Genomic DNA, 22,221 nt, shown 5'->3' with positions numbered 1-22,221 from the left:
TTTCCCCCGAGTTCTCCTTTCTCCCTGCTTGGCAACTGTTCAAGCCGGCAGCCCTTCTACCAGGGTAGTTTCCTTCTTCTCTGCTTCTTGAAATCCCGACCCTGCTTCAGGGCCGACTTGTGGTGAGGCTTCCCCTTACCCCTCAGCCTGAAATGGTTTTTTCCTTTGCTCTTCTGGGTCACGTGATTCTGTGCTCTTAATTGTCTTGTGCAGCCAGGTGCCTGTGACTGTAGGTAGAGAGAGCAGTGGCTTCTGAAGGATTGGGTCGGGCCTCAGGTGGAGGCGGGGACCTCAAGGGCAGAATTCGTCTCCCTCTTGTGGTCTCCTCCCAGGCGTTAAAACCCGAGGGGTGTGCACAGCTGACTGCTGCTACCTGAGCTGAGCTGTTGTCCAAGGTCACCGTCTAGAATGATCTGGTTTGGTGCCAGTGTCTTATCTGATTTCTGGAACAAAGATAAACGGAAGTACAGTGCCTCTTTTGTTTTCAAAGGTTAGCAGTTGTAACAAGTTAATCAAGATCAGAGGCAAAACGTTAATGAATCCACTCGGATATTTTTAAAGGTTACATGAGGGTGGAGAATGGAGGAAAGAGGCTGAAATTAAATTTTCACCGAAGTGACATATCCAATGTGAATTATTTTTGTATGTATTTTAATATTGGCCAATTAATTTTTTTTTTTTTTACTTTGAACAGCCTGTTTGTTTTAGTAACCAAACTTCTCACTGAGCGATTTGTACCCCTGCTGTAGCACAGCATGCCGTCCTGCCCGTTCCTTCTGTGGTCCCTTGTCACGGTGTCTGTTTGTCAAGCACCTTCTCTTCTAGAAAAGGGGGTAGAGGAGCAGACCCACCCCCTTTAGCAGGCTAGAGTGCGAGGTTCCAGGTGAGGAGATACGAGACCGTTGAGCCCTGGTAAAGGCATGTGCTCCAGGCACTGGTGGCAGAGGCAGGCCTGAAACCCAGCCGCTCTGACTGCAGAATTAATTCTTTCCTGGGTGCAGAGGAGCCGGATTCATTGGCAGATTCTCCTGCGGCTCCGGAGGCGGGCCGGTGGCGGGCGTCACCTCGGCTTTTACAGATGAGGAAACTGGCTTTCACTGTCACGTAGCGTTTGGGTCACCCTCTTGGGGTGGTGCCCAGGCTTCCGGCCTTGTGTCGTGGGGTTTAGTTTACCCAAGCCTCGCACGTGACTTTTTCCATCTCGGCACCGACCTTTGGGTAGAGCGATGTGGTCCCCGGCTCGTGAGGTCCGCAGCGTTGTGGATGAGACACGACAGATCCACGCGGACTTCCGAGTCCTGTGGAGGAAAAGGGACTGTGCAGCTTCTCTCTCGAGGGGAGAAAAAGCCTCAGAGCACCTTGACCACCCTCTTAAGAGGAGAGCGCCTCAACCCTGGCCTTGACAAGTTTTATTGTGTTCAATTGGCACAGGAATACAGGGCGTATATGTGAAGCTCATCAAACATTGTCAGGCAGAAATGGCTGAATAATAGGTAACATTCAGAAAACTCTGAGGGCTTATTCTGAGTCAGGGTCAGATTGTTAAAGGACCATAAAACTTTGGGGAACAAACTCACTTCCTGCTTGGATCCTTATCATTTAAATTGAGGGTATTAGCAAAGTAGGTTTCATAGGATTTTATGTGTTCTTTCTTAGGCCTGGTCACCTAGGGAACCTGCCCTTTCCAGCACAGGGCTGCACCCACCTGCAGCGTTGTTTCAGGCTTAAGTCAGGCAGGGGAAGTCAAGCAGTCAAGAGATTAGGAGACTTCTAGCAGACAGAATAAGAACTTAGGCTTTGTCAAAGCCGAGGGGCTAGGGTCCATCACCCCCTTTTTTGATAGCCCCTCAAGTCTTTCCCCGAGGGCCCCTTTGTGATCATGTCTGTCTTAGGTTGTCCCTCTTTTGAGAATCTTACCCGTCATTGGTTAACCAGTCATCCGCCCGGGGCCAGGCAGGGTGAAGAGAAAGGGGGCAGGGGTGGTGCCCCTACAAGGAAGATAAGCTTTGTCTCCTAAGTGGCTTATGGTCCCAAGGTCCGTTACTCAGCCTTAGCCAAGGTGAGGGTGTAGCTTCTGAAACCAGACAGGGCAGTTCCCAACAGCAGAGTATCAGAGGGTACAGGATGATGGAGACAGAACCAAGCCTGTCTCACCTTAACGTATTAAAAACATTAAAAAAAAACCCCACCCCAAAGTAAGGCATTAGAAGGCCTTGTACCTTGTCGAGGGAGGCAGCGTAACAAAGAAGTTGCAGAGCCACAAAGCCTAGGACCCAGTGCTGACCCACCATCTTCTATTGGGTGACCTTGGGGGAGGTACCTGACCTTTCTGTGTCTCAGTGGCCTCTGCTGGGAAAAAAGGGATAAGAGTGTCTTTCCCCTGGCGTTGCTGAGACGTAGGTGAAGGACTATGTGGAATTCATATCTGGCGTGCAGTGGGTGCCCTGTAATAGTAACTTATATTTCTGCTTTGATTGCCATTAAGATGGCAGCAGTGGTAACAGTAGCAGCATTTTGCCTGTCACTTGTAGCAGTTACTGGTGGCACATCTTGCCTCCTCATGACAGTGTCTGACACATTGGTAGGAGAACCCCGGTCATTGCCAGAGGTGTGACAGTCATTGCTGTCGCTGGCTGGGCTGTTAAACTGCACTGCCTGTCATTCTTCCAGGGGCCTCAGCGTTGTCCCCGACGAAGAAGTCATTGACATGTACGAGGGGTCCCACGTGCCTCTGGAACAGATGAGCGACTTTTACGGAAAGGTAATGAGAAATGCTTTATTTATTTAAAGCAGCCTGTGTTTTGCTTTCTCAAAGCATGGCCCGGGAGACTGAGAAGTCTGAATCCCTAGACTCCGTGCCTGCCCACAGGGAGCTGATAAAAAAAATTGGGATTGTGTTATGAGAGACCCAAGGTTTGAGAGAGAAGAGTATGTTATAGGCTCCACGGGTTCATTCCTGGTGCTCCTTCTTTTGCCCTTCCCTCCCTACCTGACGAAGGCTCTGTACGCCTTCCTCACACCTACTCTTTGCCACCACCTCCCTGAGGTGTCCCCACTTTCCGGATTAAGTCACTGGGGGCTGTCAGTGGGGTGGCTGTCGCCTCCCCTGAGATTGAGGGCGGCAAGTCACCCTGAGCCTGAAGGGAAACCTCTGCTTCTCTGACGTCTGTGGGTCTTGTTGCTCTCTGCGTTTTTGCTTCCTGTCCCATTGGGCGCCTTGTCTCGTTGGCATCGTTAAAGCGCAGTGGACGGTGCCGGTGAACTGTTGTAACGTGCAGGCATTCAGAGAAAGGTGCCTTTTCAAGCTCACACAGAGGCTTGGGAGGGGCTAGGACCCAGCAGAGTTCAGTGGCTTTTCCTGCCATTCCAAGGGCAGCGGCCTATTCCCTGGGTCTCCTCTGAGCCTGATGAGGGTGTGAGCTGGGAGCTGAGCGGAGTGGAAAGGGGGGCTGGTTAGACTTGGGAGCAGGGATCGGGGCGTTTTCTCAGATGTGCGTTACACTTGGAGTGAAATGTCAGCTCTGTTGTGAGTGGCAGGAACAAGGTGGACGTTTTTGCTTTTCTGTGGAGAGGGATGAAGATGTTGACCGGAATCCCCCTTGGTGAAGGTCATGTCTGGCTCTGCTGGGGCGTTGGCCTCCATTTCTAAAGTGTGCGCCCACCTCCCCCCCCCCCTGCAGAGTTCCCACGGGAACACCATGAAGCAGTTCATGGACATCTTCTCACTGCCGGAGATGACCCTGCTGTCCTGCGTGAATGAGTACTTCCTGAAGAACAACATCGACTACGAGCCTGTGCACCTGTACAAAGACGTCAAGGTTGTGTCGACAGTAGGAGGCTGCGGTTTTGCATCCCCGTCGCCTTTCTGTGGAAGGAACAGAGTTTTTAGGCTCCTTTGTAGGTCAGGTGTTTGAAGTAGCCCTTTGCCTGGGTGCTCTTGGGTTTGTGGTTCGTCCCTGAAAATTGTAAGATGTTTGCGTTAGGAGAATTGGAAATCAGTCCAATTTGTTGTTAAAAGAAGAGGGTACTCATATTGTTTCATGGATTTCTAATTCTTCCTGACCCAGGGCCAGGGCCAGGGCACCTGGCCAGAGGGGTGAGTGGTGACTATGGTCCTGTCTGTACCCAGCTCACCCTGAGCCCGGCCACCGGCTAGGGGAGGACTCTACACAGAGACCTGGCGTTCCCGTCTCAGGCAGTAGCCCAGGGCCTGCAGTGCCCACCGGAGGCCCGCCTTGCCCTGTGCGCACAGGTTCCGTGCGGGCTTGCTGGGGCCCGGCAGAAGCTGGGTGCTGAGATCCACTCGGGGCAGGAGACAGGGAAGTCTCAGTATTTCTATGCCTGTGCACACACGGCATTTATATGACTTTGTAGTTATAGATTTTAGTTCACAGTCATGTGTTTATTTATTTATTTATCTTTACTGTTCAAGTACAGTTGTCTCCATTCCCCCCCACCACTCATGTGTTTATATGTATTCTTTAAACTAAACTTTTTTCACTACTTAGAAGTGTTTATGTATTATTTACTTGCTATATATTTCTTATATATTTCTAAGCATGTTATAAAAATGTTATATATTGCCCTGGCTGGTGTAGCTCAGTGGATTGAGCGTGGGCCTGCAAACCAAAGGATCACGGTTTGATTCCCAGTCAGGGCACATGCCTGGGTTGCAGGCCAGTTCCCAGCAGGGGATGGACAGGAGGCAACCATGCATTGGTGTTTCTCTCCCTTTCTCCTTCCTTTCCCCTCTAGAAGATAAATAAAATCTTAAAAAGAACTTTAAAAAATGTTATATAAAACATATAACGTTTTTTATTTAAATATATGAATTTTTAAAAGGCCAGTATTCCTATGCTACAATGTTCCAATTGTGTGTCTGTGGCGGATTTGAAGTTCTCACTGTTCTGCGTCATGGATTTTAGCAGATAGATCCTCAGCATCAGTCTGGTGTTAGGTGAACTGAATTTAAATATTTAGTTTCTAGTCTCCTTTTCACGCACACAAGTACTTCATGTTTAAGAAACTTTAAGAACCACTTCCAGTCTTGTAGCCCTCTGCATTCACAAGGAGAGTTGTCTATTTAAAAGTTCAGTTTTTACTTTTAGTGTTAGAAGTTCACCAAGAGTGAACATGTAGGCAGGGTCTTCCTGTGTTCAGGCATTGTTCTTCTGAGGGCTTTGTGCATAGTAACTGATTAAATCCTTACCGTAATGCCTTGAGATAGATACTATTATCGTCACCTTCATTGTATAGTTAAACAGAGGAACAGAGAGGTTGGGTATGTTGCCCACAGTTAAACAGCTAATAAATAGCAGAGCCTAGATTTCAAGCCAGGTTTGGCTCCGGCTTGCTTTTCACCATTGCCTCCTGTTGATGTCACGTTGAAACAAGCCTGTGCTAGAAGGTGATCGAGGTTGAGTTTATAGCCCAGGGTGCACACACTGGACAGAAATTGCCTACCAATTTCCTAAGGCTTATGGCCCACTGTCCCCTCACCCCAGTCCCCTGCCACAGGTGCCTTCAGGGCTGCCACCTGTGTAGAGGACCTGCTCATTGTCACCAGAGAGTGGGGCTGTGCTTGCTCTTGGCACATGTGGGCCATCTTTTCCTAGATGGCTGAGCCTGCTGTTGGGACCTAGGGAAGGGTGCAAAGATGAAAAGCACAATGAGGCCCTTGGCCCAGATGCCCTGGACTCATTTGTTCATGATACTACATATAAATGATGGTTTATTGTGTGGGGCTTTTTTCAGAATTATCCATACAGATTACTTCCTCCCAGTGACCCTATTGCAGACTGCATTGAAAACTGCCACTATCACTTAAGTTCTCCCCACAGGGGCCACCCATGGTGCTTGGATTGCCAGGCTCCAAAGAACAGATGTTATCATGAATGCCCTTCCACTTGTATTATTGCTCAGGCTCACATGTTCACTGATTAAAAACGTGTCTTGACAGGATTCAATTCGAGACGTGCACATCAAAGGAATCATGTACCGAGCCATCGAAGCAGACATTGGTACGTATTCAGTATCACTGTGAAGATTGTCTTAGGCCTGCCCTTGGCCATGGCACCGTACGGGCATTTTACTCTCCGTGCTGAGCAGACGCCGCAGCACCTTCCTGAGTGCTGTGCAAGGACCCTGCATCCTTGAGTCTCAGCGGTCTTCCTTCCCTTTGCCTTAGAATTTGACATAATCCTGATTCCGAAGGAGAGGTGCTGGCAGCTGCAGCCCCTTAGTTTTTTCCCCATAGATGGAGGAGGCAGGGTCTTGGCTACTGATATGTCAGACGCCAACAGCCCACCCTGACCCAGGCTTCCTTAAGACTTCCTCCTCTTCCCCCATGTGCCCTATACAGCTCTGGTGGCAGGTTGAGGGACTGCATGCTGAATCCCTGTGTGGATTTTTTTTTTTGCTCTTAGAAAAGTACATCTGCTACGCTGAGCAGACCCGTGCAGTGTTGGCCAAACTGGCTGATCATGGCAAGAAGATGTTTCTCATCACCAACAGCCCCAGTAGCTTTGTGTAAGTTGCTCTGTGTTTCCTGGCTCCCTCGCTTTCAGCTCCCTGCTTGTATTGCATTTCACAGTTGGAATTTTGTGCAAAAAAGTTGTAAAAACAGTTTACGCTTTCAGTATTAGACTAACCTGGCTGACATGTTGTTTAGGGACAAAGGGATGCGGTACATCGTGGGGAAGGACTGGAGGGACCTATTTGACGTGGTCATTGTTCAGGCCGAGAAGCCAAGTTTCTTTAATGATAAGCGGAGGTGAGTATCCATCTTTCTAGGGGACCAGATCTTTCTTATTTGCTGCTGTGAAGACTTGAGATTGGCGAAATTCCATTGGAAATCACAAGCATTTGACATTAAAGTTTTTGATTTTTAATTCTTCTCGCAAGTAATTGCAGGGTGGTGAGATTAATGCATAAGACCTCAGATGTATTAAAATGGTTGTGGGGAGTGATTTTGGGGGGTGGTTGTTTGTGGGGGTAGTTGTTCGGGGGGGGGTGGGCCCAGCATAGCACAGTCCCTCACTGCACCCATTTAATTTTGCCTTGTTCTGGGTGCCTGGAATAAGAGCTGAATAATCCTCCACCTATATTCATCTCTGTGTTATTTTATAATGATGGAAGGTCAGCAATATCCATATAAGGGAATATTATGCAGCCACGAAAATGATGCATTTGGAAAAAAAGCAGTGAGCCTGTATTATGACTGTAGAAAGTGATATATGAAGAATATGTGATCACATGGGAAATTTGTCACAACCTTAGAGAAAAGAAGATATGACCAGTGAACACAAATGATTGTCATTTTATGTTCATTAGAAAGCAGAAAGGTACAGATGTAAAAAGACCATAGACATCTACTGAAATACACCTACATGCTAGAATTAGGGGTGATTTTCCTTCTCTCCTTTTTTTTTTTTTGCATTTCCAGTATTTTTTGCAGTGAGTTTCTATTTTTCTAATTGGAAAAACAATTCAAATAAGTGTTACCTTAAAAATCTACAGGCAAACAATCTCCCTGGCCTTTGGACAAGCACCCCCAGTGTGAGGAACGACTCTGGTATTTCCCATTTTCCATCATAAAATAGTGTGCCTGTCCTCTGGTTGGCTTTGTATCTAGAGTGCCTGAATTTCAAGTACAAAGCTGGATAAATATACTAAGGCAATATTTCCATAAGTTTGTGTGTGTATGTAACAGAGTTTGTTTTCGCAGAAAACCAGTTTTTTGTACAGTCCAACTTGGCAAATCTGGGTTAAAGACAGTTTCTGTGTAGGAGGGCATTTCATAGCTATCAGTAACTTTTTAAAAAAGGGACATGTATAGGGCATAGTGTTCTCCAAATGTAGTTGACCCTGGAGTTCCCTGTCCACTGCGTGTTCTTGGCTGCTGGGCCTGCAGTTTGGGAGACATGGCCCAGGGCCAGGGGCTGCGTTGGAGCTGGTTCCGGGCTCTAAGGCTGCTTCAGCCCCTTTGTGTCCCCCTGTGAGTGACCATCTAGTGTTCCACACAGCACACGGCCCACATGGCCACCCTCGTCGTAATGCTTCCTATTTCTGTTCTCAGACCTTTCCGAAAGGTGACCGAGAAAGGCGTCTTACTCTGGGATAGAATCCACAAGTTGCAGAAAGGCCAGATTTACAAGCAGGTACCTCATGACCAGTTTATCCTTTTTGTGATTTTGCTTTGTGTGGTCAGCGGTGCCGATGACAGCTGCCGTTCCCAGAGGCTCGCCCCGTGCCGGGAGCAGTTGTGAGTGCTCTGCTCCGGTGGACTGTTGACAGCTTGGTGGCAGAATTGAAGCTGAAGTCAATATCTAAATTAACTTACATTGCAGAGTTTCTTAAAGTAAAATGTGAAGCATTACTTCTCATAGTATCTAACATTTAAGATGCTGGTAGCAAAGCTTAGGCATTTTTTTAAAAGAACCATTTAATCACATGGCATATTACTTGCCCAAATTAGTAATTATTTCCTGACGAGCTGTGTTTTATCTACAGTTTTAATATATTACATAAGGCTTACAAATGTTTGTTTGGATAAATGATTGCATTGCTGACTCTTATTGTATAACTGAAATAAGCTTTTTCATTTTATTTTATTTTTTTACGTGATACATTTCTGGTGGGTTTATAACAACCTGCTAGATTTGGCATTAAGCGTATTTTCTAGGCATTGAAAAAATTAGCTTTGATAACAGCCATTCGACTTCTAGGAAGTTAGCCTAAGAAAATGATTAAGATGTAGCCAACTGCCTGCTGTAAGAATGAAGTTACTTACAAAATAGATAATAAAGCAGATGAGAACAAAACACATGTCCGACATCAGGGAATTGGGTAGATGACTCGTGGTATACGTGTCGGGACCGGAAATTCCATGGCAGGTCAGTACTGGACCTGGAAAGAGGGTCATGGCGTGGGAAGTGTGAACAGAGCATTGCAAAGGAGTATGTACAGCATGCTTCTTTTTTGAAAAGTACATTTGATGTACAAGAAAGGCCTCAAAGATTTCATACTAACATGCTTTTATCTTTATATTTTGATATTTAAAGTAAATTATAAAGGTGAGATAATTTTTTTGAATTTTTAAGAAAAATCAGTATTTGGGGCCGTGGGTCAGTCCCAGGGCCTTGGGCTATACCTGTCATGGATATAATATCTACATGTTCCTCATTGCAGGGCAATTTATACGAGTTTTTGAAGCTGACCGGCTGGAGAGGATCCCGAGTGCTGTATTTCGGTGACCACATATACAGTGACCTGGCGGTGAGGGGGCCTTTGGTTGTAGTTCTTTGTTGGGGGACAGACGCGTTAGTCCCGCTTGTTGAGGAATTTCTCTTTCGGTTAAGATAATTTTTAGGCTTTCATAAAAATGAGGAGTAGGCCACTTTTTTGTGTGTCTCATATTCTACAGAACAGATGGATCAGTCATGAAAAAGATTAATTTCTGGAGAAATGATGGAAGTTAGCAATTGACTCAAGAGTTTATCAGAAAAATCTTTGCATTTGAGTAATGGTAAGAAGTAAATGCCAGTGTTCTTGCCTCTTCCTTTTATTAACGTGTCAGGAACACACGGCTGCAGCGTAAAGCTCAGTGACCTCAGCCAGGGCTTCTGTTGCCAGCCCGGTGCTTCGGAAACCGGCCTTTCTAGGAAACAACTGTTAGGTGGAGATGAGGCTTTTCTTGCCCCTTGGAAGGACCAGTGGGGCACCATGGCACTTGAGCTGTGTGCTAAACCCGTAACTGGAACAACATCTAATTGGAGGTAGAGGGGGTTGGTGCCAGCACCTGCGTGTAGTGACGCATTTCCCAGGTGACTCCTGCACACCTGCGTGACCACGTCTGCCCGGTGGCTGAGGTCTAGTGGAAGGAACCATGGTCCAGAGTGAGGAGACTCAGGGTTTCCACCCAGTTCTACTGTTTATTAGCTGGGTGACCTTGAACACTTCCCTCAAGCCCTGGTGTCCTCAGTCTTCACCCCTGTAAAGGGGTGAAATGAGATGATGTATATACCCATGCTTTAGTAGAGGAGAAATACAAAGTGCTACCAGCAGGGTGTCGGCCTTCCCAGAACGTCAGGCCACGTGACATGGCATCATGGGCACTTGCCTCTTGCTAAGTGGGGTCTTCAGGTTCTGAGGGGAGACTGTGTGCTGCCCTGATGTCCTGTGGGTGCACGGCCCTGGGAGGTGACCCCACAGGCACACACGCACAGGTCTTTGCGGACTCTGAGAGGTGCTCCCAAAGTGGTCATTCTTCAAGTGGGACCCCATGGCATCATTGTCACCTTGTTGGCAATGCACATTCTCCGGCCTCACCCAGGACCCACTGTGTCAGTGCCTCTGGGGGTGGGGCCTGGCCATCTGTGTTTTAACCAGCTTTCCTGCTAAAATTTGATATCAGGGTAACGCTGGCCTTAGAATGAGTTAGGAATTGCCTCCTTCTCTTCAGTTTCTGGAGGAGTTTGAGAGGGATTGATATTAATTCATCTTTAAATGTTTGGTAGAATTCACCAGTGAAGACATCTGGTTTGGGCTCTCCATGGTTGGAAGTTTTTTGATTACGAATTCAGCCTCCTGACTGCTTAGAGGTCTGCTCAGACCTTTTATCTCTTGTGATCCAGTCTGGGCAGGCTGCGTGTTTCTAGGAATCTGTGCAGTTCATCCGGGCCATCCAGACGTCGTCAGCTCACAGCCTGGCCTTTAACCCTTTTTCCTTCTGTCAAATTGGTAGTAAAGGTGCCACTTACATTTCTGATTTTATGAAATTGAGTTTCCTCTTTCTTTTCTTAATCAAGGTAAAGGTTTGCGAATTTTGTAGATCTTTTTAAAGAACCAACTCTTCATTTTGATGATTTTTTTCCTATTCTCTATTTATCTCTTATCTAATCTGTATTTTTTTTCTTTGCTAGCTTTCGGTTTAGTTTTGCCGGTTCCTTAAGGTATAAAGTTAGGTTGGTTTTCGACCTTTCCTGTTTAGGGTCAGTGTTTGTAGCTGGAAATCTCACCCTTGGCACTGCGTTTGCAGCATCCCTAGTCTGGTGTATTGCATTTGCATTTCGATTTGTCTCAAGGTCTTTTCTAATTTCCCTTGTGATCTCTTCTTTGACCCATCGGTTAAGAGTGTGTTGTTCAATATCCACATATTTGTGAATTTTCCAGGTGTTTTCTTCTGCGGTTGAGTTCTAGTTTCATTTCTTGTGAGCAGACAAGATACCTCGTATGATTTCAATATTTAAAAATGTTTAAGGCCCCCCGACATTGTGTGTTTACTTTCTTGAGGGCAGGGATGTGTCTGTTTTTGTTCATTGTTTTATGTTCAGTATCTAGAACAGGGCCTGGCAGATGGTACTTGATAAATATTTGCCAAATGAGAGAAAGACTGACCTTTTAGTACAGTGATTGTGTGTCTTAGATTTTCTAGGGCATGGTAGACACGTTATAGTCTGGCCCATTGTCAAATCATGGGGTTATAATATTTGAATGAAAAGTGTGATCGTGTGTGTTTATGTTGTACGGTCATTCCAAGTTTGATATGCTGTGGTTCCCCATAACCCACCGGGCCTGGCACACAGGGGGGAGCACCCCAGCCATCTGTGGATGGATTAAATGAAGACCTTCAGTAGCACCTCGGTCCAGCCTCTTTCTGCCCGTCACCTGATCGTTGCTTTATAGGCCATGGTTAATGATTCCAGACCCTGTGATTCTGCAAGGACTGTGACTCACAGCAGTTATTTCCAGAACAGAAATTTCCTTGGGGCGAAACGATCAAAGCCTCGGGCTAACTTGGTTTTCATTAAATGTAATTGATTGAATTTGGCGTGGTTAATAACTGACCATTTGCAATTAAAAAGTAATTCAATGAATGCCTGTTGTGGCTGGGTAAGGAAATGAAATGGTTTAAGTTCTGTTGGCATTAATGTTGACTCTCTGTGATCTTGGCGATCAGGATTTGACCCTGAAGCATGGCTGGCGAACTGGAGCCATCATCCCCGAGTTACGGTCTGAGCTCAGAATCATGAACACGGAGCAGTACATCCAAACGATGACCTGGCTGCAGACCCTGACCGGGCTGCTGGAGCAAATGCAGGTTTGGGATCCTTTCCTTTCCTACTTTTTTTTTTTAGCCTGAAGTTAGCCCACTGGTCAAAGTTAATTTAAGTATTTATTATTTAATTGTGGTTATGAAGTAGGAGGCACAAGTCATCCTGTAGAATAAATACTGGGGTTATTTTGCCCTTAAGAGTTTTGCCAATTTCCCTGAAGAGGCCTTTGAAAATGCCCCCAGAGCCAATTGGAGAAAGCGCTTCGTGGGGCCCGCATGCAGGTGTCTGTTTATGTCCGTCTGGCAGGTCCCTCAGCCTCACTTTCCCACTGAAGCCCTGTTGGGGGATGTCCTGTGGGGCAGTGGGATTCGAGAAGCCCTGCCACCATTTGGGTCTAATCCTGGTCCTGCGTTTAGCCTGCAATGGTCTTCCCTGTTCTGGGCCTCAGTTTCCCCTTCTGTAAAATGGAGCATCCTGTGGAACAAACACGTTGGGCTAGGCGCCATGGCTTCCTGGAAAGTCTCAAAGCAAGAGTCAGGGTCCCTATGGGCAGTCTGCATTTGGCTTTGAAGGTGACACCAACAAGGAGCTGGCTCACTGGAGAGCAGTGGCGGATTTTTCCTTCCCATGAGTCACGTGGCCGGTTTCCTGGCCCGTGAAGATGCCCCTCTGTGGCAGTTGTGACCACCTGTCCAATCTTGTGAGGCACCTTGTTTTCTCACTTGGTTCAGCTGCCCAGGCCTGCAGCCATCTCAGCACATGTGCTGACTCTTTCAGGATAAGGGGCACGGATGCCCACTCTCTGTGCTAACGCAGCTTCTGCTCATGACCTGCCAGCTCACTTTGGACATGGCCAGGGAACTGCCTTGCCTGGCAAAGCTGGCAGCCTGCGTGGAGGCAGCTGGCAGTGAGCTCTGGCAGAGCTGTGAGGGGTGGCAGGCCAGGTGCTCACTCCAGGGCACTCACATTGCAGAGCATGGGGCGTTCACGCCCCCTGTCTGGCTTCCATGTGCTCAGCTCCATTGGTTCTTGGCTCTTCTCTAACAAGGATTCATCCTATTGCCTCACCATGCTTGTCTATGAGATGATTTTCTAAAAATAAAAGGCAGTTCTGGGTTAATAAAGCCTGGGGTCTGTGCACAGGTCATACAGGAATTATAGTTACTCTTTATATGTACACACACACAACCATGTACAGGGTCCAGTGGAAGTACTGCCATTGAATGTGTGGTTGGTAGGATATGTGAATGTCTTACATAAGATGGACAGCAATTTGAACATTCCACCCAAAATATATTGTATGCTTTAGTATGATATTGTTATGTTACCAAATTACATGCTTATAATTTTATAATAAAAGATTTGGTATAGACTACCAGCTCAAAAAAGAAACGTTATTTGTGCAAGACCCATATACATATTTGTATATGTATGTATATATTTATGTGTATGTATGTATTTGTGCATGAGCACATACATATGCATATGTCTGTACATGTATAAATATATTACGTGTGACACCCTACAGATTTTTTTATCTCGCCACATCCTTTGTAGAGTTTAAATTCTGGAGTGAGTAATTTGTTGATTAGAATGTCAAAGCTCATTAAAACTAGGCTCACAACACCATCCACATCCCCACGAGTGCCGGGCCAGTCCCGGGGTGCTCCACTTACACACAGTGAGGAGCGTCAGCGTCACTGCTCCTGGCGGTGCAGGCAGTGTGCTGGGCAGGGAACCCACACTGCAAGCTCAGGGCTTGTTGGTGAGGCCGAGGCCCTGGGCTGGCGAGCGGGGCAGACGGGTGAACAGAAGGGCCTTGGCTCCCATGTCAGAAGCAGATGGTTTTCTTGTTTGGTCTTTTTCTCCGGGTCCCACGGCTGCCCCGTGACCGTGAATTGCAGGGAGCCACCTGTCCCCTGCGATCACGAGCGCCTCTGACTCTGGCTGGGCGTTTGTTTCAGTTCAGCCACAGGAGCCTTGCAGAGAGACGGGTGAGATGCCGTTGTCAGGTTGGGGGCAGTTGCCATTTTCTGGGTGCCTTTTGCTCATATTTCAGCTCAGCTAGAGAATTCTCTCCTTTTCCATCTGGTTGAGGGGCTCTACCTTTTTTTTAAGGAAAACATTTTTTCCTTAAATATGTTAAAAGATAATAGAATATTAAGGAAGCCAGTTTAAAACAGATGATAGTCTTATTACCCTTGCACAAATTAAGAGAAATTTCCATGTTAATTTCTTAATATATACACGTATTTTTACACGCTCCCAAAACTATTTCTCCTTAATTGCCATTTTTATGTTGATGCATATAGGTAATGTATGTAATAGGTAGTCTCTGTTAATTATGTTTATGTAGGTAATACATGTGTTTACTGGATACATACTGAGGTCTGTCCAGAAAAAGTCCAGTCATTGTTAATATCATGAGAACAGTTCGTATGACATGTAACTTGGCAGCCAAGGAGAGCGGACTGGAATGCACATGCGTGTATGACAACTTCACTGTACTAGTCAGTGGGGGCAGTAGATGCTATTGAGTGAGCATGTGTCCTGTGTGGCTGTCACATTCAAAATGACTGCATGAGTAGAGCAACGAATCTGCATCAGATTTTGCGTTTAGCTTGAACATTCTCCGTGGAAACTATTCCAATGATTGAGAAGGCTTTAGGGGATGATGTAATGAGTACAGCCAGGGGCAACTGCTGATTGGCAGCTTCATCACGGCAATGCACCCGCTCATGCATCACATCTCATGCAGAATTTTTTGGTGAAACATCAAATCACCCAGGTCACTCAGCCCACCTTCAGCCCAGATTTGGCGCCCTGTGACTTCTGGCTTTTCCAAAAGCTAAAATCACTTTGAAACAGAAGAGATTTCAGACCATTGATGAGATTCAGGAAAATATAATGGGGCACGTGATGGTGATTGGAAGAACTGTGTGAGGTCCCAAGGTGCCCACTTTGAAGGGGACTGAGGCATCATTGTTCTGTGTACAATATCTCTTGTATCTTCCTCAGGAAATGTCTCTATTTTTCATATTACATGGCTGGATACTTTATGGACAGACCTCATGATTTATGTGGATAGGCATTATGTATATACATAGCCTTTAACAATACTTTAATATCCCTAGTTTAATAGTGACCTTGTTTAATGCCTTCATAATATTCCATTTAATTTGTTAAACCATATTTCTCTTGTTGGACATTTCAAAACTATTTGGGAGGGTTGCAGCTGGGAAATCTGAATGTGCATTTTTCATGCAAGTGCCTGTTTCTTAGACTTGAATAAAATTTCTCCAAGAAAAGCTGCCTGTTAAAAATTTCTCATTACCGAGGAGTTTATTTGCATCCAGAACATTCTCGGTAATTAGCTGTGTCCTGCAGGTTCACAGAGACGCCGAGTCCCAGCTCGTGTTGCGGGAGTGGAAAAAGGAGAGGAAGGAGATGAGGTAAGGGCAGCCCACTGGGAAAGTAGGGAGTCTGCCCCCTGTCTGCGTGCGCTCAGCCCACACACCACACCCGCCCACGCACACTTCCAAACATCTTTTTTTAGCTCCCAGGTATGACTGTTGCCAACCCAGTATCCAGAACCACCCACCTGCTGTCAGTGAGTGACGTGTGACATTTCCTTGAGGCAGCAGTGACCTCCCTCTTACCTCCTGCCCTTACATTTGTTTCTGTTTTGAAAACCAAACAAGATGTGCTCTCATTTCTCTCACCTAAACAGCCACGCACACCCCATCTCGGTGCCACACGCCCTGCCAGGCCCCGTCTGATTGGAAAGCCGTGGGAGAAGGAGCTGTTCCTTCCCACCCTGGCCTGCCTGCCTTTCCCGTTCGGGCAGCTGGCGGCCCACTTGTTGGTAATGCCGCCACACAGCGGGGCTCCTGGGACAGGATTGGAGGCGGGCCCAAACCACAACGAGTTCCTGGGGCTCTTCCAGCCCTGGTGCTTATTTGTCACCACGGCTGTGCCAGGAATGTGCCCGCTCTCAGAAGAGTTTGGTGCGTCTTGAGGGAACGGTGGTTCAAGGGGCCCTGGGCAGTGGTGCCTCACTGAGAGGACACCATTCACGCGATCATTCCTGCCCTTGTGCCTGGCCTCAACTGCCCCGGGCCCGGTGTCTCTAAGGTGTGGAAGCAGCAGTCACTGCCAGGGTTCTGGCCACTGAACGGGGCATGGAGAGGTCAGGGGACCTTTTGTTTCCACTTTGAGTTTCTAACAATTTCATATCTCAGTGAGATTTTTTAGTAAAGGTTTAAATACCACTTATGCCACTCCACCCACAGACCTAACTGAGTACTTTTACTTCTTCATTCTTTGGTCATCAGCATCCACTGCCATTGTCTGATGGCACAACTGCTACCAGCTGGTGGCTTTTGTCACACAGGGGCATGAATGATGATGTGTTTTGTTGGGTTTGTAAAAGATTAACAGTCATACAGTTTTTAGCCATTTTGCTGGAATATTCTGAGCTCTACGGCAGCAAAATGCGGCAGTGTGTGGCAGAGGCGATCCCCACGCAGGGGTCCTGGCCATCAGATGGCATGCATATTCTGTGTGCATGTGATGGGGTTTGATTTACATGCATATACACGTGTGTACACGCGCAGGGGCCTCGAGCCTGGGGTGTGGTGCTCAGCCTTGCCGAATGCTTGTGATCCGGGCTTCACGGAGGCCGTGTGGTCTTTGAAGCTGAGTAGTGGATGGTGGAGGTTAATTTACATCTTTACACACTTTAATTTCTTAGCTATCAGAGTGCTTTACAGTTTACAATATGCTCTATTTTTCCTGCCTTACTTAGTTTTCACTATAACCTTACAGACGGGGGCCTTGACCCCATTCTGTAGAGGAGGCAAGTTTGGAGACTGTGAGAACACTCTGTCTGTCTGTGCTTTCAGAAGCAGCTCCCTCTTCTGTTTGAAAGTGTGGTGTGCGGACTTAGAGGGGCACGCGCACCGGAACTGGAGCCTCAGACTGTGCTTTCCGAGGCCTCGGTGGGCGGTGGGATCAGTCATTTGGTTGGATGGGTGGACAGATTGTTCTTCTGATGAGAGGTTGAGGCTGCTTCTAGGCTCATTTTTCTCCCAAGTGAGCCCTACCAAAATGAAAAAGTGGTTTTAGTTGCAGTACCTTTGAGCAAACAGGCTGTTTTGAATCACTCTTTGCCACGCCCCTCTTTTCTGATCCTTCAGAGAGATGACCAAAAGTTTCTTCAATGCCCAGTTTGGAAGCTTGTTCCGCACAGACCAGAACCCGACCTACTTCCTGAGGCGGCTGTCGCGATTCGCCGACATCTACATGGCGTCTCTGAGCTGCCTGTTGAACTACGATGTCAGCCACACGTTCTACCCCAGGAGGACTCCGCTGCAGCACGAGCTTCCTGCGTGGTCCAGTAGGCCCCACACCTGCCGGCTGCCCCTCCTGCAGGAGGCCCAGGCCAAGTGACCCGGTGCTCACCTGTGGACACAGCCAGAAACAGCCCTGGCCCCAGCTTGGGTGGATGCCCCGGGCTTAACTTTGTGTGGATATGAGTGTTGCTTTTGGAAAAGACACAGATAGGCCTTTTGATATTTATCTCATACCTCCTGGAGAATACCGCCCAGGTTGTTAGGGCAGAAGCCGGCAGCGTACCAGTCCCACCTTCCTGCATGCGTCGGGCTGAACAGCGAGTGGCATGTGGAACCTCTGCGAGCCGTCTTCTTGTTGACCGAGGCACTGTAACGGGTGCAGGTGTTCGTGGACAGGTGAGACTTCTCGATGCCATCTCTGTATTCCAGCAGGTGCAGTTTTGAAACTCTTCCTGACCCTGCCCTGGACAACATACTGAACATTCAAGGATGGGCCTGTGCGGATGGAGCGGCACAGGGGCGTGCGGTGATAAACTGCCTGCAGGGAGCTGGTGGTTTAGTGAGCTCTACAGCAGCAAAACGCGGCAGTGTGTGGCAGAGGCGATCCCCACGCAGCAGCCGATGCCCTGGCCTTTTGGTCACAGGGCTTTGGCATTCTGGTGCGTCACTTGGGAGAGAAAAGAGCAAGAGAAGGGACAAGTCCTTAGGGATTGTCCTCAGTATCCGCTTCCTGTGTCCTGCCCCATGCTGGATGCTGGGAAGGACAGACGGTGCCACAAGAGACGGGCGGGTTTGCTCTTTTCCCCAGAGGAAGAGAGAAGAGCTGGTCATGTTTCCGGCCAGCAGAGCAGACTTGGTAGAACAAGGCTGTGAGCAGCAAGCAGGTCAGAGCTGATGCTTGGTGGTGGGTGCCCTGGAAATGCCACCCGAGTGTTGGTTTGATGCGCTCATTGGAGGACAGAAAATGAAACAGAAAAAAATGCCTTGTATTGAAACGCCACACCAGGCCCCTCACTGCGTTGTGTTGGCATTACCAGAAGCCACCCTTTTCTGGGGGGCAGTGAACACGGCCGCCTCGCTCGTGACTTGTTGGCAAGACGCAGCCTTGCATTCAGCCCTCTCCGCTTAGCCATCCCCCACCCTCTGCTCCCCCAGCTTCCTTTCCTGCCCTGTTCGTGTGGCTATTTGGGAGTCTGGGGATGGTTTCTTCAGGTGTCTGTGTTTAAGTTGGGAGAGGACAAAGGGCATTGAAACTAAGGAAAAGGTTAGAAATGATTTAGCTCAGTATTTCTCACATCTGTCTAAGGACAACGCAGGTGACCTCCATTCGTAAACCTGATGCGTGGCAGGTTCAGGAAGGGGGCTTGTGGAGAGTGCTTGCCAGTTGAGCATTTTTATTGCAGTAATAAATGTATCTATGGGAACCAGCTCTTGACAAAATGCTAGCTTGGCATCCCATGGGCTGTCTACAGAATGCAGGTATTAAATGGGTTCTGTAGTGTGCTCTGGAATGCCGCTTGGTGTAATGGGGTTTTACTTGTGATATTCTCTTGCATTTAACTACACTGCTGAAGGTGGCCCTTTAGACCCAGTCGGCCCAATTTGTTGGGCCTTTTCTGTTAAGTTTTGTGGTAAACACAGTGGTCCGTTCTTTTTGGGGGAAGGAATAGGCTTTTGTTGACTGCTCGTTAGCTCCTAGGTGGTTTAAGCATCAGAGTGCATTGGACGGGCATTTATGGGGGGCAGGTGGGCGCCCAGAGCTGCTCAGTGTTGGGGCCCCCGAAGGACATGCTGGTGCTCCCAGCTTCTGCTTTGGAGATGCTGAGTGAGGAAGTAGTGATTTAAACAATTTTTCTTAGTTTTTATCTCATCAGATATTCATTGGATGTCTCCCAGCTGCCAGTTTGCAGGGTGTTTTGTTTATTTTGTTTACTCAAGGATGAGGTAGACTGTTTTTAAAACCTGCTTTCGTGGAGGCCCAGGTTAGGTGAGCCAGGCCTCAGCGGGGAAGAAATACATTTTCTGGGTATGAATAACGAATTTCACAATTACTGGTTAAGGCTGTGTCTGTGGGCCACCGAATGGGCCAGTACTGCAATCTGCCACATGCACCTGTCTCGGCAGGGTCCCGGGAACCCGTGCCCGGTAGGCGGCAGACCTGTGCCCGGGCCAGCAGCTCAGGTCGGGCAGCCGCCTCCACGTGAATCACGGTCCACGCTCAGTCACTGAGTGACTCCCCTGGGACTTGGCACGTTGTCCCGGGCATTTCGTTCTTTCCAGTTCGTTCTCTCGGGCACAGCCGGGGGAGCGAGGCTGTTCTCCACCCTTCGAAATGGCAATTTGGAAAGCGGACAGAATAAAATCAGTTTGCAAACTTAAAAATATTTTCCACTTTTAGCGTCAGTCAGACGAATCTTCTCAGAATCATGGGAACAAAAATTGAGAGTCCAAGGGCAGGCCGTGCCAGCCGAACGTGAGGCGCACGGTGCTCACAGCAGGTCTTCTTGGGAGGGACCTGCGCAGTTGGGTCTCCAGAGTTGCTTCTGTAGGTGGAACCTGGCTTTTTAAATATTTTAGCGGCTTGTCTTAGCGCTTTCACTTTTCCTCCTGACGTCGTCTCTCTCTCTCTCTAAATGCTCTTGTGCTGCTGTTGCCATCAGTGCCATGTAACATAAACCACTTGCTGCTGATTTGGGCACATCTCAGACTAAATTACTAGTTGCTTTGAACGCGTTGGGCCTCTTCATTATTGCAAAGGAGAAATGGAAAGCAGTCTTCCCACCCAGCTAATTGAGCTTTGGATGAACTAAGTGGGTTTTCCTCCCCGAAGGCCTTTGAATCAGCCGAGAGCTGGGCTCGGTATTGGAATTGAATTCCACTCTGCCGAACACTGGTTTGCCGCCAAAGACCCACTCGGGGGCTCTTGTCTGCAATGCTCGAAGACTAAACTTGGCCAGAGGCAGGGGCCCTTGATCGCGCTATTCAACTATGAGGGGGCCTCTGTTCTGCCCTCTTATTATCAATTTCCTCTTGTACCGATTTTCTTGTTTATTTTCTCTTTTATTTGCCTTAGCATTTGGGAGCTTGGCTCCAAGGGCAGTTAACCTCTAATATCCTAGTGGCTTAAGGAAAGAAAAGGGAATGAAGTGTCTTTGGTGCGGGGGTGAGGGTGGGGGTGTCCATGAACTTTTCCTGTACAGGGCCAGATAGTAAATATTTTTGGCTTTGCGGGCCATGTTCTGCCACCATTACTGTAGGAATGGACACAGCTGTGTTTCATTACAGCTGGATTTATAAAAACAGGCCGCAGGCTGCATTTGGCCGTTGGCGTAGTTTGCGACCTCTACTCAAACGGCAACAAAGCGTGTCAATGAGCAGCCTAATCGTGGGTCAGACAGGAGGGAGGAGTCCCGTAGGCAAGTGCACCATATTCCCCTAGGAGCTACTCTCCGGGCGTGGTTACTTATACGGCCAGTGTGTGTTTCCAGCACATGGCATGGCCGTGTGTAACGGAGTTGCCAGGCTCAGGCACCAGTTGAATATACCTCTTATTTTAGTTGTTTGTGACTGTGCTCATCATGGGTGATGGGCTTGGCTGCTCGGATAACCCTCAGGACCGAAGGACTTAGTCCCCCAGCTGCCAGGCACTCTGGCCGCTGGGCTGGTGGCCCTCTGGGGGGCGTGTCCTGAAAAGCCCTGCCTCCACCGGCCAAGGTCACGCCCCTCCTCTGAGCAGCTCCCTTCCCTTCTTCCCTTCCCTTCTTCCCTTCCCTTCCCAGGTGTGGACCCCAAGAACACACCCCATAAACTTGCATGTGCATCTGCATCCCCGCGGCACCCACTTTCTGGGGAACCACCTGGCCACAGCGCTTCTGTGCTTTTCTTTGGCTATGGGAGTGAACTTGGATCTGGGAAACTGTTTTCTCACTGTAGCAGAATGACAGATGGTGCCTGTGGGAGAGCAGGCACAGTCAATGCGAACTAGGTAGACCTCCTATTTATTCCGAATGTGAGTTTGCTATTTATTCGAAATGTTTGATTTTGTTATATGATATTGAATTTGTTGCCAAATAAAAGAGCATTGTCTCATCCAGTTCATTGTAAGTCACTGGTTTTTGTGTGCTTAAGTTGGTGGCAAAGCCATCGTATCTAATATAACCGAAAAGGAATATCCCTGTGGGAGGGGGGAGTTGGGGTTCAGTTCCCACCACTCTCATCCCTTCACGCCCAGCAGAGCACACTTCGCATGTCTTCAGAGCTTGAAGACTGTGCAGTGAAGCCACAGACGGAAAATTAGCATGAGCTTGGCTGTCGGTGCCGTCCCGTCCCTGGAATTTCTTTTCTCCCACAGACAGTTCCCTCCTTGAGAACAGGGCGAGGGTGGGGAACCACATGTTTGGCTGCCATTAAATTACCAAGACAGCTGGAAATTGGAAGCAGTGTTCTAAGGGAAGACAATACTGAATAATACTGAATTAGGAGTGCTATGAAGTCAGATCACTATTGGGTTTTGGATGCATTTAAATATTTTGCAGAGTTTTTTTTATCTCCAACACCTGTTTAAACATATGTGCTTGTATGTGAACCCTTCGGTATACTTCACCTCTCACTCTGCCAGGACCTTGCTCTCATTCACTTCCCCGTGGATAGCCTGCTGTTTGTCCTTCCAGTCACTTGCCTTCGGGTACCTGTGATGGTGGCATTGGAGGACCCACAGCAAACCTGTGCCACGTTCTTTCTGGAGCGCGGCTTCCTGGAGAGGCAGCTTTCCTCCCACCGTGGCATGTCGTCCTAGAGGAGGTGGCTCTTCC

The 22,221-nt window shown here is 48.0% G+C and overlaps 1 protein-coding gene across 1 annotated transcript in view; it reads left to right on the top strand.

Moving 5' to 3' along the window:
* NT5DC3 (5'-nucleotidase domain containing 3) overlaps positions 1–20,756 on the top strand; it is a 44,933-nt gene extending 24,177 nt beyond the window's left edge. Inside the window, exons 5-14 of the mRNA XM_037068013.1 lie at positions 2,671–2,761; positions 3,681–3,818; positions 5,960–6,020; positions 6,426–6,528; positions 6,671–6,772; positions 8,078–8,159; positions 9,190–9,276; positions 11,960–12,100; positions 15,444–15,508; positions 17,255–20,756. Coding sequence (XP_036923908.1) covers positions 2,671–2,761; positions 3,681–3,818; positions 5,960–6,020; positions 6,426–6,528; positions 6,671–6,772; positions 8,078–8,159; positions 9,190–9,276; positions 11,960–12,100; positions 15,444–15,508; positions 17,255–17,507 — 1,123 coding nt within the window. The 3' untranslated portion in view covers positions 17,508–20,756. The remainder of the gene's footprint in view (positions 1–2,670; positions 2,762–3,680; positions 3,819–5,959; positions 6,021–6,425; positions 6,529–6,670; positions 6,773–8,077; positions 8,160–9,189; positions 9,277–11,959; positions 12,101–15,443; positions 15,509–17,254) is intronic.
* The last annotated feature ends 1,465 nt before the right edge of the window (positions 20,757–22,221 follow it).

Source organism: Sturnira hondurensis, unplaced genomic scaffold (assembly GCF_014824575.4).
Source record: "Sturnira hondurensis isolate 20B ecotype Veracruz unplaced genomic scaffold, ASM1482457v3 Scaffold0017436, whole genome shotgun sequence".
Lineage (NCBI taxonomy): Eukaryota > Metazoa > Chordata > Mammalia > Chiroptera > Phyllostomidae > Sturnira > Sturnira hondurensis.
This window is presented reverse-complemented; position numbering and strand designations above follow the sequence as displayed.